At 36.6% G+C, this 16,412-nt stretch overlaps 1 protein-coding gene across 6 annotated transcripts in view; it reads right to left on the bottom strand.

The window, feature by feature from the left end:
* The window catches only part of LOC141450208 (rho GTPase-activating protein 100F-like), a 75,051-nt gene that overhangs the window by 21,934 nt on the left and 36,705 nt on the right, over positions 1-16,412 (bottom strand). For 5 of the 6 annotated variants that reach the window (XM_074120396.1, XM_074120399.1, XM_074120398.1 and 2 more), the window contains 9 exons: positions 8,538-8,636; positions 8,254-8,418; positions 7,485-7,646; positions 7,211-7,407; positions 5,172-5,358; positions 4,735-4,878; positions 2,491-2,662; positions 1,652-1,837; positions 54-189 (listed from right to left, as the gene is read on the bottom strand). In XM_074120396.1, the coding sequence (XP_073976497.1) occupies positions 54-189; positions 1,652-1,837; positions 2,491-2,662; positions 4,735-4,878; positions 5,172-5,358; positions 7,211-7,407; positions 7,485-7,646; positions 8,254-8,418; positions 8,538-8,636 (1,448 nt within the window). The remainder of the gene's footprint in view (positions 1-53; positions 190-1,651; positions 1,838-2,490; positions 2,663-4,734; positions 4,879-5,171; positions 5,359-7,210; positions 7,408-7,484; positions 7,647-8,253; positions 8,419-8,537; positions 8,637-16,412) is intronic. The other variant, XM_074120395.1, reaches the window with a different exon arrangement.

The following is a 16,412-nucleotide window of genomic DNA, read 5'->3' as shown; positions in this document are numbered from 1 at the left end:
CTCTCAACACTCAACTTTGAAATATTTTTCATTTTATCTTTGCATTCCGTTACCTGTGTGTAGGTAGAGTTGGTACGTGGGTTCTTGGTTGTCTTGTATCCCTTGGCAAGGAGTTGGATCTCAAGGAAGAAATCCTGGTATGGGTACCGTCCAGCCCGGAACTCACCACACTTTGGCCAGCAGTACCATCTAAATCACAAGTTATTTTATTTGAATACTAGTAGCAGTTTCCGGTGTGGATGTTCTGTATTTTATATACCGTTAACCCTAAACATAAACAATCTTGTTTTAGAAATATATTTACATTCAGGCCAAAGCAAGTTGCATCGCGCGTCTTTCCTTATAAACCAGTAAATTCAAATGTATTAAACGTTTTTTCTGTGTAGAGGTTAACTTCGTGATTGAAAAATACTCCGTGTCAGCCTCCAGGAAAGAACATCGGATTCACTTGTTGGAAAGTATAATCAAAATCACTCGAAGACTCACACGATTTAGTCTCTCTCAGTTTATGAAATTAAATATTCTTGAAACTTGAAAGATTTAAAAAAATAGTTGCTTTTACTAAATCTCCACTTTTATGAAAAAAAAATTCAAAACAAAATTTAAAAAAAAAAATCTATTTGGTAATGTGGAACTGAACCGAAAGTTCCATCGCATTGAAACCTTCTGGAATATTAAAATGGCATTGTTATATTAATATAACAGATAATACTAATTATACTAAACCAATATTTATTTAAAAGAAGAAAGAAATACACGAACCATTGGGCGCCATTCAGCAGACAAGAGCGCTACGGAACTATCTGCTGAATGGCGCACTTTTAGCATCGCTCTCACAACATGTTGTGGCAGCGGTCGCCATCTTATGGAGCGGAAATTTTCTATGCTACTTCGACGGAGCCGTGATCGCTACTAGCAAAGCACGTGTATTTATAAAAACAAGTTTGAAATTTTTCCAATTTTTTTGGTAATTAAATGCAACTCTCCCAAAATTACCAAATAATTATTAAACCTTCTTGTTTCTAACAGATGTAAAATTAATTTTTAGCCATTTTGTGTACGCTTGAGAACATCTAAAGCTCTTAACATTTGATTTTTCTTAGAAAAATCACTCGGAAAACGACTTATTTCCCGATATTAAGAAAAATACTAGCTTTACTGCCTTGGCAATATTTTTAGTAGAAAGGGGATGAAAAAATACATAAAAATAACCTATCGCGTGTTCTTCTTTCTCTTTGATAACAAGTGAAAAAATTGAAATATGATTAATAATTACCAGATTTTGAAATGGCCTACCACCTTTTAATTTAAAAGACGAGTTGCTTTTTATTTGACCGATTCCTCGCCAATCTTAATTCAAAAAGAGGTTATGTTTAGGTTATATTAGTAGCAGAGCGTTCAGAGAAATAAAGCGCTCCCTTTGGGAGCGATCTGGTAGCGCTCTTGTCTGCTGAATGCGCCCAATGGTTACAAAAAACAATCAAAAACCTCCCTCTAGCGTTCATAACCTTCCTTATTCCCTTGATAATCTCATAAAACAGCATTTCAACAACACTTCTAGGTTTCTTTGCCAAACCTGTACCATATTTCCAAATTTATTTCTAAATGACAGTGGAATTTAGAATGGAAGAGAAACATTAAAACTAATTACTTGTATACTGATGCCTATAGTAGTAATAAGAAGGTCTGGATGTGACCTCTGTGTCCGAGCTGTAATCCACGGATCTCTGCCTGGTCACGCTACTGCTGTACAGAGGAAGTCCACTAGTCCTATAATTTCTTCTCTGGCTGCCTCCACCACTTCCGCTACCGCTGGTACTTCGATCAACACTTGTCTCTGTTAAAAGGTGTTTTGATACGATTACAATTCTTGTTGGTGAACATTTATTTTTTGTTTTTCAATATGTGAAGTTAGGGAAGGGATTTAGCTGAGTGGTTAGCGTAGAACCCACGCGGGGATCCCGAGTTCGAATCCAGCTGCGGACCTTAGATTTTCTCTTCCTTGGAGCTTCTTACAGATAACACTGTCCGCTGATGGACTATGTTATCTGTAACGAGAGAACACTAAAAAAGACTCCAGGCGGCAATGACTTCAAATGTTGACCCGCTTTAAATTTTTTTTAAAAAAAGGTGAAGTCCCCCCCCAGTAAAGCCAATTAATCTCAATTCCTTGGCCGATTTTTCTTTTTCCGTTAAAAGGTTAAAAATAGCCCCAGACAATTCTTTATTCCGTTTGATTATAATCGCCCGAGTGCTAATAAAATGGGGTTTCCTAAATTTGAACTCAACGCAAGCAACTAACAAAACTTGATCCATAATTTCCATTACTGCAAAAGATTCCCGACCAGAAACTGTCAAACCCATTTTTTATACTTTTTTGTTTTTTAAGCAAGAAAATAAAACCGAGACAAAACAATGAGATTTCACCCAGTACCACAAGAAAAACTTTCCTCTCAACTTTACACAAGAAAAGCAAGAAAAATTACTCACTGAAATCCAGATATTCCACCCTAGGTAGATGTTGATCAGACCCGGAACGTGGCATCACTTTAGTCCTGGAACTTCCGCCACCGCCACCGTAATAAGATAACAAACTGGATGACGTGGTAGCGGACATTCTCCTCGGGGTGGTCGATGAACCTCCCGGATAGAACGAATGCACCTGCATTATTTAAAAAAATGTACATTAAAAGATTAAACTTGCCAATTTAAATAATTATTTAATTTTAGTCATTTAAAATGTAATAATATTGTCAGATTGCCGTCAGATTTAAAGAGTGGGAATTACAAGAATATCTTATTTTATCTGTCGTTGCACGCGTGTTCATTGTTATCCAGCACTGCGGCGGACCTAACCACTCTTACAAGAGATAGATTAACTCAAAACTTATAACTTAACTCCTCTGACCGACCGAATAGATTTATAAAGTACGTTTAAGTCTAAATATTCTCATGAGGTTAACAAAATGGAGCAGAAAAGCTCTAAGGAACATTGTGCCGCTGATTACCAGGACATACACTAATGAACTTGGCACTTTATTCAACATGAATGGTAATTCGATAGAAATGATGAGCACAGAGTGGAATAGAAGACTGAAAAGTGCCTTGAGAAATTGCCGCAATTTGTGCAAAGCAGAATAGCGGCAATGGCGTTGAGATAATAGAGAGTGAACAATTATAAAGTTGTCTCTAACGTATTTGAGAAAGACTGTTAGTTTGGGAGTAACTCAAGTAAAGTAAACTCAAGTGAATAACTAGTGGTGAGTAGACAAAATTTGGATAGAAGGGTAAAATAGGGTCCCGCACTTCTGGCCTAATCGCTGTGACTAAGGGCTCCCGTCTCGATCATATGAACTAAATGCATCAGTGGGCATTCGGCAGGGATGGCGAACCTTTTTGAGACGTGGGTCAAATTTTGTTCATTTTTTTTAGCACTAACTCTTGGGTCACTATGACCATTTGCACACGAGTTAAGTTTAAAAATTTTAAACTGAATATTTTCAAAACTAAACATCTTTAAAATTCAGTTGGCTTAACTGGGTAAAACGGGACGAAACAAGTGGCTATGGAAGTCTCTTTTTTTACAAACATAACTGAACAAAACCTTACAAATGTGTGTTTTATCTGAAGAAAAATCTAAATATGGTTATTTGCTTTGGGTTGTCGATTTTTTTAACAAACAAAATATGAGTAAAATTATACATTTTATTTGATATTTTGTAAACACTTTTGCTTTATTTCAAATACCACAAAAGCATTTGTCGTTTTAGAACTGTAATTGATCAAACTAAAGGTTATAGATAGCATTTAAATTGCTTTTGTGTAAATGCGTGATTGAAAAAAATATAGATAGAATATAAATTATCCACCACAATTAGAAAATCTAAATCAACCCGCGTAAACAAACAAATTGTTGCCTAGTAATTGTGGGTCAGTGTCTGACCCGCGGGATATAGGTTCGCCATCACTGGCCTAGGGGCTGCCGTTTCGATCATATAAACTAAATGCCTCAGTGTGCCTAAGGGCTCCCGTCTCGATCATGTAAACTAACTAAATGCCTCAGTGTGCTTAAGAGCTGCCGTCTTGATCATATATGTTAGACTAAATGCCTCAGTGTGCCTAAGGGGTTGCCGTCTCAATCATATAAACTAAATGCCTCGGCAAACTGTGTGCCCCAACATATTTACTAATTAGTTACAGAACCAAATTTTGAAAGAATATTAGAATCTAAGAAAGCAAAAACAGCTCAAATTCTTGCTAAATAAATCCTCTTAACGTGGTAGAGAGTGAATAATCTGGGAAGATAAACATAATTAGTTAAGTATGAAATATCGAGAAAAAAAGTAATAACGTGCTCTCATAACAATGTTTAACTATATAGCATGCAATAAATAAAGAAATCACTTGTTATGGCTCAAAATATTTTCTGTTAAAGAAGCCAATAGTCTAATAAGTGGATAAAAATGGAAAGATAAGACACATCATTGCTACGTTAATATAATAATAGAGTGGATCTCTAGGGGCATTTCTATTTTACTCTCTTTGGAGAGCTCAAATTACCTATGTAATAAAAAGGAAATATAGCAACTAGATTAAAATAGAGAAAGAAAACCTTCCAAAACTAAGCGTGCTAAATGCATTCGATAAAGTGGCCAAATAGAAAAGTAGAAAAGAAAGAAAATTATTAAAAAGAGAAAAATAAATAAATGGAAAAATGTGCGTGAATTTTCTGACCTGTTCTGCACTCACCTTCTCAGCCAACGATTCTAACGTCTTTGGGTAGACTTTGTCGTATTGGTTTTGGTAGTATTGGGATTTGGGCTGTTCGGTGACTACTGGAGGAGGAGGTGGTTGGTAGAGCCAGCTGCTGCGGTCAATCTATTCGCAACAGAACAGAGATTAGAAATGGATGTCCTTTGGATATCGTTCAAAGAGGTCTAGAGACCAATCTAGAATCAATCCAGAATTAAATCCCAAATTCAATCCAGAGTTGGGCAAAATTTATTTCATCCAAAAATTATGTCCAAATAATAGCTAATTTATTAGAAATTTTGCTCAACTCTGATTCAATCAGCGACAAGAATCTTTATCTTGACTCAAGGAAATAACGTTGCCAGCAAACACGCGCTCGAAATCTTATTATAGTTTAACTAGAAACTTGAATATCAAACCTGCTGTGACTGTGACTGCGGTATTAAATAATGCCTAGATGAAGACGAGTAATCATTGTCGGCCAGTGCTAAGGCTATGTCAGATCTGGAGGATTCCAGTCTGGAACGACTGCTGGAGTGACGTAGAGGTTGTTGGGTCGGTGGCTCATCTTGAGGCTGGGTTCTGCATGGACTTGGTGAGGTTTCTCTGTATGCAACAGAAAACAAAACACAAAAAAATTATTTATCAATTTAAAAATAAGAAGTATCAAGCGCTGCCAGCCAGTGGATGCATGGAACCACATCACCAACAGTTGTATCCATAAGTGGACTTTTTCTTTGTTTGAGAAGCTTCATAAACTTCTAAAGTTGAAGATTATACAAAAAAGTAAATTGAGATTTTTAGTGGAAAGATGTGGAGTTTTAGGTTGTCTGACTAATTTGGCTGCAGATATTATGCTTATCTTTTATCATATTATAAAAATGAACAATCTTCAACAATCAACACTTCTCTTAATCTTAAATTGATGTGTAAATTAAACGAACTGAAAAATTGTACATTTCACCATCACCAAATCACCCATTTCAAATAAAACTTATATACACTTACTTAATTTACTTCATACCCAAACAAGTCCTTATCAAAATGGCCTGTTATTAGAACAATACTTGCTAAATTCGTACCTTAAAAAAAATAAATAAATAAAAGAAAGATAAAACATAAGATAAAGAAAACACAAACAGAGAAGCTGTGGAAACAGATAATCAGGGATCAAGAGAAAACTCAATTTATACTACTGCAATGTACAAAGAGCTAACAAGCATTTTTTTTCCAGCTATCTCAATACAGAAAAACAAAACTAAAATAGAATAAATATCTTAACCAAAGTAAGGAAACTGAATCAATGCTTTTGTAGCTGTTCTGCTATTTCCATTATCATCACTGTTTGATTTTATTTTTGTCTATTTTTCTTTATAATCTCCAGTTTATCGTTATTTCCCGAATATAATGCGGGAAATATAAATGGTAATAAGGTTTGATTAATTATACTTTATTTTTATTTGAAAAAAGAAAACTTTGGGAAAAAAGATTTAAATGTAACAATGGTGAGAAACGTAGTGAAGTACAGAGAGAGAGAGGAGGGGATGATTGCTTATTTTGTAAAAGAATATTTAGTGAATAGAAGTCCTTTAGGATTGCTGGAAGCCCCGATGTTCAGTGGGGGAAAATCAAATTTTGGAAAAGGGAACTAGAGAGCGCGGCGGTAGAGGGGAGAAATGCAGTTGTGTTCGAATGTCGCTCAAGGAAGAAGGACTGTTACCACTCACGGCTGTAGGCCAGATGTTTATTTCTTCACCAAAGGAAGATAGGAGGATACCACCCTGCCAATACAACTACCTTGAACAGGATAACCAAGTAGCTTACCTCAACTGGGATTTCAGGACATCGCCGACAGCGTGGAGGGCCCGAAGAACTGGCAAATTTTCACCAGGTTCCATAGAAAGAGAAAACCGCCCAGGTATTCTACGAGAAATTATTTCATGCGCACGCAGTTGGTCAAAAATAATATCTAAATTAGTTTGGAGACTTGTTAGTGGAATAGTTTTTAAGCCATAAGAATTTTTCTGTATTTTTTTATTTTATTTATTTGCTTTTCTTGCATTACTTTTTTGTTGCAAGAAATTGTAAAGAGTATTTCGGCTTAGAAACATTAACAATGAAGTGGAAATGATGGGAGAGTGTAAAAAAAAGGCTTCAGATTGGCTGCTTTCTATACGGCGCCGAGCCTATTTCTAGCAGGCTTCAGATTGCTGAACAACATGATCATCTTGTCAGAAACATCTACGGTGTAGGAAATGCCGAATACCCTTCCTGTCCGCGTCTATTAGTATTGGATGGAGAACCTCAGTTTCATTAATACGCTACGAGTGAAATAAAGGAAGGTTATGTGGGAAATCTGCTAAATTTCTAGCTTTTTTTCAGACTAGAACAAGAGTGAGTTTCCTCCGTAATTTCAATTCAACGACTTTACGTATTGAAGTAGAATTAAAATATATACCTGGAGCCAATCTGCCCCTTCATGACGACCACTGGCAGAGGTTTATGATGCGACTGACTCTGCACGCCCACAGGACAAGAAGCACCTTCCCTTGTCACCAAAATCAAACGTCGAGGTATAGACATGATGATCACAACATCGTCCAACGACATTCGTGTAACATCTACCATGTTCACCGCTAGGATTTCATCTCCTACCTGTCAACATGATGATGTGATCAGATCTATACTATAAAAGGTAAAAAATTGAATTTAAATAAGCTTTAAGGGTTTACCTTAAGACAGCCACTATTATAGACGGACGATTCCAGGGCTATTCTTGAAATGAACACTCCATCGCTTCGATCCACACCATTTCCTTCTCTAATATACAAACCTAGAGTTTGGCCAGGCCGTTTTACTATCTCAACCAATCGTATTTGGTGTTTAGAATCTTGCTGTTAACAAAATTAATTATCAATTTAATGAATTAAAAGGGAATTTGGTGGAAAAAGGAATTAGCTCAGCAGAAACTGGATTCTAAAGCGGAGGTCCCGGGTTCGAATCCAGCTGCCTAAGCTTAGATTTTCTCTTCTTAGGAGCTTCTTTCAACTCACTGTTCGATAATGGGCAGTATGGTCTGTAATGACACTGACTGGAGGCCAGCAGTGCTAATATCGACAGATGTTGAAAAAAAAGAAATGCTTAGGTATGCTACTTTCTTCCTGTTTTAAAATTTTCCTGGAACACCACTGGAGCACCTCACAGGTGGCTTTGAGGCTTGCATGTGCCCTGAGCTCAGGAATGTTATCCTGAGGAATGTTATAATAGATCCGTTTGGCTCGCTCCCTCTTTGTTTATCTTTTTCTAATCCTTATTTTTTGTTAATTTCTCCTGTGACTATTACTATTGCAGCACTGAGAAACTTGGGAAGGTTATAACTTGTATGTCAACAGAAGAAGAGAGTTCTCAAAATATGTTTGTTGCACTCAGAGCACCTGTGCGATGCAAGCAATAGGTAAGCGGCAGATGCATAAAATAGTAGATACTAGAAAGTTAGTTTACCTGCAAGGCCAGCCAGGGTCTTGCTGCATTTGCGGCCGCCTGTCCCAGACTCTTAGTGTCCAACAGACGTACCAACATCTCTCCCCGGCCGTCCAGTACTGTCGGACTGACTTCATTTTCTATTGATTCTATCTGACGGAAAATTTCAGATGATATACCGCTCACCTAGAGTTTAAAAGAGAAAATACAAAAGAATCAATAAACAGTATACGTACACTTTTCAATAAGAGAATTTTTTTTAAAAGAAAAAGATGATTTGTTGATTGCATATTTAGTGAGTTTACCTTCCTAAAGTCAGGCTGTATAACCATGGGTGGAGGTTGCTTATGATTCGGCTGTCTTCTGGGACTGGTAGCAAGGTCTGGTGTAGTCTCACGGCCTGTCTGTAACAATTTGCAACAAAAAACAGATTAGCATTCAGTCCATCTTCTTAAATGTAAACAGTGCAAGCTTTCCAACCTGCAGCTGGGAAGGTTATAAACTCTTTGAAATTAACATGTTACGAAAATACATAATTATGTAAACACTGCATTCGATTGTAACCTCCACACAGTGTTACGTGAAACGATCGTACAGTTTATTGATTATTAGTTTTCACAGGAATAAACAATTTGATGGGGATCACGTGGCAATTAAAGGATTTTATGAAGTGGTCTGTATTTACGTGAACTACATAACAGAAGTAGAATGTAATACCATTACAGCAATAAACACTTACTCTCTTTCATTCATATGAACTCGTTTCAGTTGCTATTAAATGATGGTAAAACTGTGATAGAGATGGTGCGAGGCTGGAAAAATATTCAAGATTGAATCAGCCAAGGAATGTAACTAAGCCCGATGGACAGTGTAAAATGCCTAACGAATCATTTGAGGATGTACACCAGGGGTCGGCAACGTGAGGCCCGCGGGCCGCTTGCGGCCCTTTTAACATCTTCCTGCGGCCCGCGGCACAAAACGGAAAACAATAAAAATCTAAATAATATTTCAAATTTTATGTCACATAAAGTTTGGTAATTTTCGCTAGTACAATTATTGTCTCAGCGTTCAAATCTTATATTGGTAATCCGCGCTCTTTCTTTGTATGATCACTCGACTTTTAGTACGCCACTTTTTACACCGACACAAAACAAAGCGTGTTGTCGCCGTCGAAGCTGCGGATTTTCGCTTCTTCTCTAGTTATTTATTTTATGGTGATATATAAATGTGAATGGAATCGCATTATTTTTATTTCGTCCGGCTTTTAATAGAAAAAATGATGAAGGAAGATATGAAGCAATTTCATAAAAATAACTAATGCCGTTTTTTTGTTGATTTGTAAATAAATTTCATTTTAATTAATAATCTGTATTATAAATAGATAAAAACAATTAATACAAAAGAACCCGAAATAAATATAAAAAGAAATATACATGTATATATTGCGGCCCTCGGTAATAAACCAATAACCTTTTGCGGCCCTTTACAGAAAAAGGTTGCCGACCCCTGATGTACACAATAAGTAGTAAGTTACTACAAATGCTTAATAAACTTAGCCACAATGAAATTCTAAAAACAGGTTTGTAATTCGTGAATTTTTTCACCACTTTTGTACTAATTTATTTGAAACTGCACACTGAACATGGCAGTAGGCAGGGCCGGATTTTCCTATAGGCTAACTAGGCTTCAGCCTAGGGCCTCCAGATCAAGAGAGGCCTACATTCAAATAGTTAGCTAAATTAAAATTACACTATTCTAAAAACAGTACCAATAACAACAAGTTTCATTTAACATATTGATATACTATATCACAGTAGTGATGTATTTTATTATCTCTCATGTAATTTACAAATATAAAAATGGGAGGTGAAAGGGCCTCATAAGTGGGATAGCCTAGGGTCTCTTTTCAACTAAATCCGGCCCTGGCAGTAGGTTATTGCATGATTTTGATTATATATCCTTAACAAAAACGTACAACTTTCAAGTTAAGTATAAGGGTTGATTAAACGACAAATGAGAGCGACTCCATTGGCTCTTTCAGAATCCCATTAAAATCAATATTTCCTTAGAGAAATTTTAGTTTTTTTAAGAATTTCCGAGATCTCTGCGTAGCCAACGGCGACCCGTAAGAGTGTCACTCTATGAAACTGGAACTAAACTAAGCTTGTTTGATGACCAGGTGAATGTCCAGAAAAAAAAAGTGTACTTGACGTTCCCGGACGGGAAAAGCCGGCTTATTAGTGTGTACAACCAAAATGCCAGGGAAATGAGTATGACACAGTGACCTGGTTAGCGGGTCAGAGTTTACAATCATGTGTCAATTTAATCACACCCTAGTTCATGTCGCCCCCACTTCATTGCCGTCCGGCCCCCTCATGGATGCACATACTATCGATAAGAGAATCAATAGCCCTAAACCTTCTCCAATTCCATTGATTCGAATTAGCCGGAAATGGTTGCCCATATCCGTTAAACTAGTTAATTCCCCTATTCAAACAGAATCGATTTTATCGTTCAAACAAATCCACAATTTTCTTTCTATTTTTTTTTTTTAAACGCAAACCGGATGCCGTTGTCTAAATTTATTATTCCTCTAAAGTGCGCATGTTGTATCGCGTTTATTATATACAATTTAGAAGGGCTAAAATGTTTGAAAACTTCTAGTTTAAGGTTTCATTTTGATGAAAGAATTTGAGATTATAGTTGGTACGAATGTTAATCTTAGACTTGTTTTTTTACATCATCTTATTTCTGGGACCTCAAATGTGTATTTCTGATGAAAAGTCAACATCGAAAATCAGCAAGAAAGAGGAAGTAAAACCAATCGATGGACGGATGTAACAGTGTTGTAGTATTGTACACTAGTAACTATTACTTATTTCTCAGAAATAAAAAATCCATGCTATCTGGATCTCAGTTAGGTTAGCGCGGTTATCTCGCCGGTTGTATCTCTCAGTCCAGGTCGTGGGGTTTAAATAATTAATAGCAACCCTTGTTAATTTGTGTAGGAAACCTTGGCTTTTCGCTCCTCCCACTCGATTATCAACATCGATTATAGTGCCAAAAACAGAGAAACCAGGAAGGTTTCCCGCCACTGTTATTTAGAGTTATTCATTCGCGCCATTATTTATTAGCTTACTTGATAGGTCGCTAGGAGCACGATAATAGACCATGCAGTATGTTTATGATTGTATTATCTAAAGGTGATTGTCGCGAGAAGTGGAGCGCTCTGCAATGGCGTAGCTTCGCTTTTTGGGCTCCCAAGACGGGCTACCCAAAAAATACAGCTCAGCATCCTGCACTTGTCTACCTTTAGGAATTGCCGAACTGATAGTGCACGTGTCATTTAGGACATAAAAACTTTTAATTCATCTGTTATCTGTCCAGTCGGAGAATTCGCCCATCAGTGCTGGACTAACGAATCACTTCTTTCCTGCTATATTAGTATTTAATCATTATATTACTTGTTTATGTCAGAGATCTTGGCTTTAAATGAGAAACAAACTTTAACGGATACTTTAATAGAATCGCCGTCTTTCTTCAATTGCTGAAATAACAGTACTTTCTTCAAGAAAGCTTGACGTGAAATTTACACGTCATTTCCAATAGCAGCTACGCATATGCGACCAGTTTCCTGTATTTCTAACAATAAAATGGAAAAATTGTTATTTAGATTTCTTCAGTAAATTTTACAAGTTTCCTTCCCGTCTATTTGCGGTTTCCCGGAAGTGCTGATCAGTTCCCAGGTATTGGAAGAAAATATACCCTCTTTGGAACGCATTCTTCAAAATATCTAGGAAGGACAATGTGACTGGGGAATGGCGAGTGGGTGGCCGCTTACAACTTCCGGCTTCCACCGTTCTGCCCTAGTAATTCTCCCTAGATAACCCGGGATTACACCCTTGTTTCATCACTTTTGGGGGCACAACAGGTCGAATAACTTTAAAAGGATACTACATCATTCTAGAGTAAGTTAGTAGCTAGATAACAGTAAAGTTACCTACTATTGTCAGTGTTGGCAACTATTTTATTAAAATATGTCGTACAAAATTTTTGTCTTAATGTTTACACTTTTATAAAGTTTGCATTTAATCGTGTATTCTATATAACCCAGCCTAACCTTTAGCTGGGTGGCCTTTAAACTGAAGTTTAGCATTTATCTTTAAATTATTTGATAATTATAAGAAAATATCAAATTAATTAATTAATTTTGATTGTAGGTTGAAGTAGTGCATTTACTAAAGTTTAAAGTAGTAAGGAAGATCTAATGGTGAAAGGGGGAATAAAATATTTTAGTAACTAAGTTGGTACACATGGGTCTAATGAGAGGAGGCATCCTGTTTATGGCGCTGAGCGCGTGTATTTTGTGAAGTTTAGTGCGACCAGTATCTAACGAAAACTAGAAGTTGTTCTATTATAGAAGGGCCAATAAGTTCGGGTGTGGGTGGGCGCTCCGACAGCATCTTATCGGGTTATTACCCCCACTCTGTCTCTCTCTGACATAACGGCTGCTGTTCCTTAGATCTGCCGCCATAAATCAATTTTCAACCCCGGGAAAAAATACTTCAAATTAAAGAGCTTGGCGGGTTGGTTGCAGTGAACGAGGTTAAATGAAAAATCGTTTAACCAGATTAATCGATAATGTCGCGGAAAATGATTGAAAAAGATTCTGCAGAGCATACTCACACGACTTTCTGTTACTAAATTACCGCGTGGGGTCAAATTCTTGCAAACTCTTGGAATATTGGAGCCATACTAATTCTATATCCAATGGGGGTCCATGTTCGCCAACATTATAGTTTGTAAAATCGTACTTTACACTGAAAGGTAACCTCTTTTCAACCAATTCAAAGTTTACAGAATAACTCAGGAGCCATTTTAGCAAAACGGAAGTATATATTTGATAAATAATGTACTTCCGCTTAAGGGATTTTCTTCAAACTTTATTTTAAAATTAAATTTCCTCCCAAAGTAGAGCCTAACTTATACTAATAATAATAATAGTGATAAAAAATAGCACTTTAAACGGGAATCTTTACACTGCTTCTCTCAGAAGTATCCCTCATCAATTTCTTTGGAATAAGTTCAAATAAAAGTTGTGGATCTATGTATAAGCAGTAAATATACTAAGTTTCAAAAAAATCTATGTATAAGCAGTAAGTATACTAAGTTTCAAAAAAATAAATAACAATTGATCTTATCTCTAACTATACAATTTATATTATAAATAGTGTTTGTCATCTTTGAATTGACCATTCTATTGTAATTTGCACATGTTTTTTAAATAGATATTTTTACATTACTGGCCCAAAATAAATTTCCTAAATGAGAATTTCAAAAGAAAATTCTAATTTATCACGATTTCACTTTTGCCTTAAAATTTCCTCCTGAAAATAGTAAAGGACGAAAAAATAAAATATAGACCACCACTTTATGTGGGTTGTCCCGGAAAGATTTTCATTGGTAAAGGCGCGGCCTAAATGGTGTATGTAGGTGTGGCCTGTTTGGTTTTGGGCGTAGCCACTTTTAATGTAGGCGTGGCCAGGCCAACACCATCATGGCTTCTAATTGGTTTTCACAAAAACGCTTACGTTTTTTCATTTTCCCCTGTGATTGGTTAATTCTATTTTTTATTTTTTTTTTAATTATTTCTCTCAGTAAATTTAGTTGTATAGAATAATAAATAAATAAATAATAAAGTTCAAATAACATCGTATCTGCCATTTTCTAGGCACTTTCAAAATTATGAAATAATGTTTTCTGAACATTATTGTAAAAATGTAACAGATTAGATTAGTTTGGCCAAGTTTAGATGGGATTAAAGTTAGTGGAGATGGTCCAGTCACCCCTTTACGACTGTCTTGTTGGATTTTCAGACTTCCCGGTGATGTTCAGCATCAAGACACGAGTTTTTCTTCTTCAAAGAGTCCAAACTCAACCTTTACACTTGTTCAAACCGGCAGGAAATGCTTAGTACATATTCGTTCATGGAATAATACTGTACTAAAATTACGTGATTGACTAATGATGGATGGTGGCCTTTTTCAACTGTTTCCGGTCTTCCATCCATCATGGCTCCACGTGTTGTTTGATCCTTTCACACTCATACCCAGCTGTCACGTGATTTCCAGCAATACGAAGTTGCAGAACGCCAGAAGCCTCTCCAGTGCAGCGGTTCTGAACCCTAAGCTGGATGAACTCCAGCCACAGAATCATTACTGGGAGCCACAAGAAAATATAGGGAGGGTCCAAAATAAGTGGAATCATCTGCTTAGAACTCCATGAACATCTTTTAGATTTACTAAGTGATTCTTCTTGACAATTATAATTCAAAAGAATCATATCAAGTTTTTGTATTTGAATTAATAAAAATAATAAAAAATTATCTTTCAGAAGAAAACGATTTCCTTTTTCTCTTACAATAGAAAAGAGGAAGTACTGCGTTCGTGGAAACATTTTCAATTCCGATTTTACACCGGAAATATCTATTTTCAGCACTACTGCATGCAAATGGGATTTTACAAATTGGTCTATATGTGTGAGCTCTGCTGTGAAGTAGTTCTCAGCATTACTTACAAACAAACAATCGCAGGAAGTTCAAATTTGAGATCTGTGGCTTTGAGCTGAGCTTTGCGAAGAAACCGGAAGTGCCTCTTTACTGAATCTGTTTTCCAGTTTTTTTTTTTTTTGAGATTCTCCTGCGATGTTTGTTGTTTTGAGCTCAATTTGCAGCAAACATGTAGCAGAATATTGAAGCTCACCACTTTTGTAGTGAATTCCAGTTTAAAGAGAATTCAACTACGTGAACTGGGATAAGAGGAAGTCATGAGAGTGTTCATTCCAGATTTTGGTTCCAGAGAAATGTATTTCCGGTGGCAAATCTGTAATCCAAAGTTTTATACCATTTCTTTCCCCCTCCCACGCCTAACAAGAGAGAGAGGTAAACCTAGGCAAGCTGGATGTCAGAGGGCGGCGTGGGTGTCGGCACGATGTAGGAGGTCATGACCTCTCTTCTGAGTCCATCCCTAGACCCTCACACCCGTTGAGCGCCAAATTCTATTAGGCTATCTACAGTATCTATTATAGTTCCCTTGTATGGAGAATTGTTTTAAAATATTTAAATGATCTAAACCAAATATAATCAGTTTGCCAGAGGAATATCCAGGAAATCCGGTAGCAATCAATCACACGAATTTCTGTTTCTCTCACTCTCAAAGCTCTAAATTTAATATTGGACTTATAACATGGAATTTTTACTAAATAACAAGTTAGTGATCATTTTAAAACAGAGGAATATTTGTGGGAAGTTACGTTAAAGCAAGAAATCAAAGTTCTCTGAAAAGTGGAATACCAAGCATCCGCTAGCTCTTAATTCTATTTCCGCTTTGATTACGAGACCCTGCTAAAATGATTTATCCAAGAATCTAAGGTTTATTAGATCGCTTTGCCAAGACGCATTTCCGGTCATCCAGTTTTCTCGATTCTGTACCTTATTTCTTAAGATAATTATTGACTGAAACTTAGTAGAAGCCCAGCATTATCTTAAAACTTTTGCCTTTTGTTAAAAAGATCTTTAAAGATATTAAATTTACACTTAGTAAGACTGAGAAATTAGCAATTTTAGTGATCCTTAGACTTACTAGAGAAAGCGGATGAACGATCCAAAAAGAAAGATGCTGAGGCAGGATGTGCTTATATTACCCAGGATGGCTGCATAGAGGGAAACATTTAGTGGGAAGCCCAATCAAAAGGAAACTCTCCCAGAAATGCCCTTCAAGGAATTGGAGTCTAAGCAACTAGAAGAAGGGTTCAGTCAAGTTGGCACTTTCGCTTTGCTAATTTTACCCAACGGAATTCTTACGACTGATGACGCAATCTGTATTGAAGTTACTAAATATGGGTAATCGGCTCTAAAGAGCACAGACTGTGAAGGTGTTGGAAATTAACGAAAACATTATTTTTAATTAGAAGGGAAGTTAGTCGATAAGTACTGATACCAGATGGCAAGATCTGCCAGGATTTACAGGATTTACTGAAACTAGTATCCTACAAGCAGTTTAAACCCAACGCATCGCACCCAACCCGATGGAATTCAACTCAAGCTACCCACAAACCCGATCTGACAACATAAGATCAACCCTTATTTCTAATCATTACCACATTTCCTTTTAGCAGTTTAG

Source organism: Rhodnius prolixus, unplaced genomic scaffold (assembly GCF_049639745.1).
Source record: "Rhodnius prolixus isolate KJV_2025 unplaced genomic scaffold, Rpr scaffold_2, whole genome shotgun sequence".
Classification (NCBI taxonomy): Eukaryota; Metazoa; Arthropoda; class Insecta; order Hemiptera; family Reduviidae; genus Rhodnius; species Rhodnius prolixus.
The sequence above is the reverse complement of the archived record's forward strand: the minus strand, read 5'-3'. Positions and strand labels throughout refer to the sequence as shown.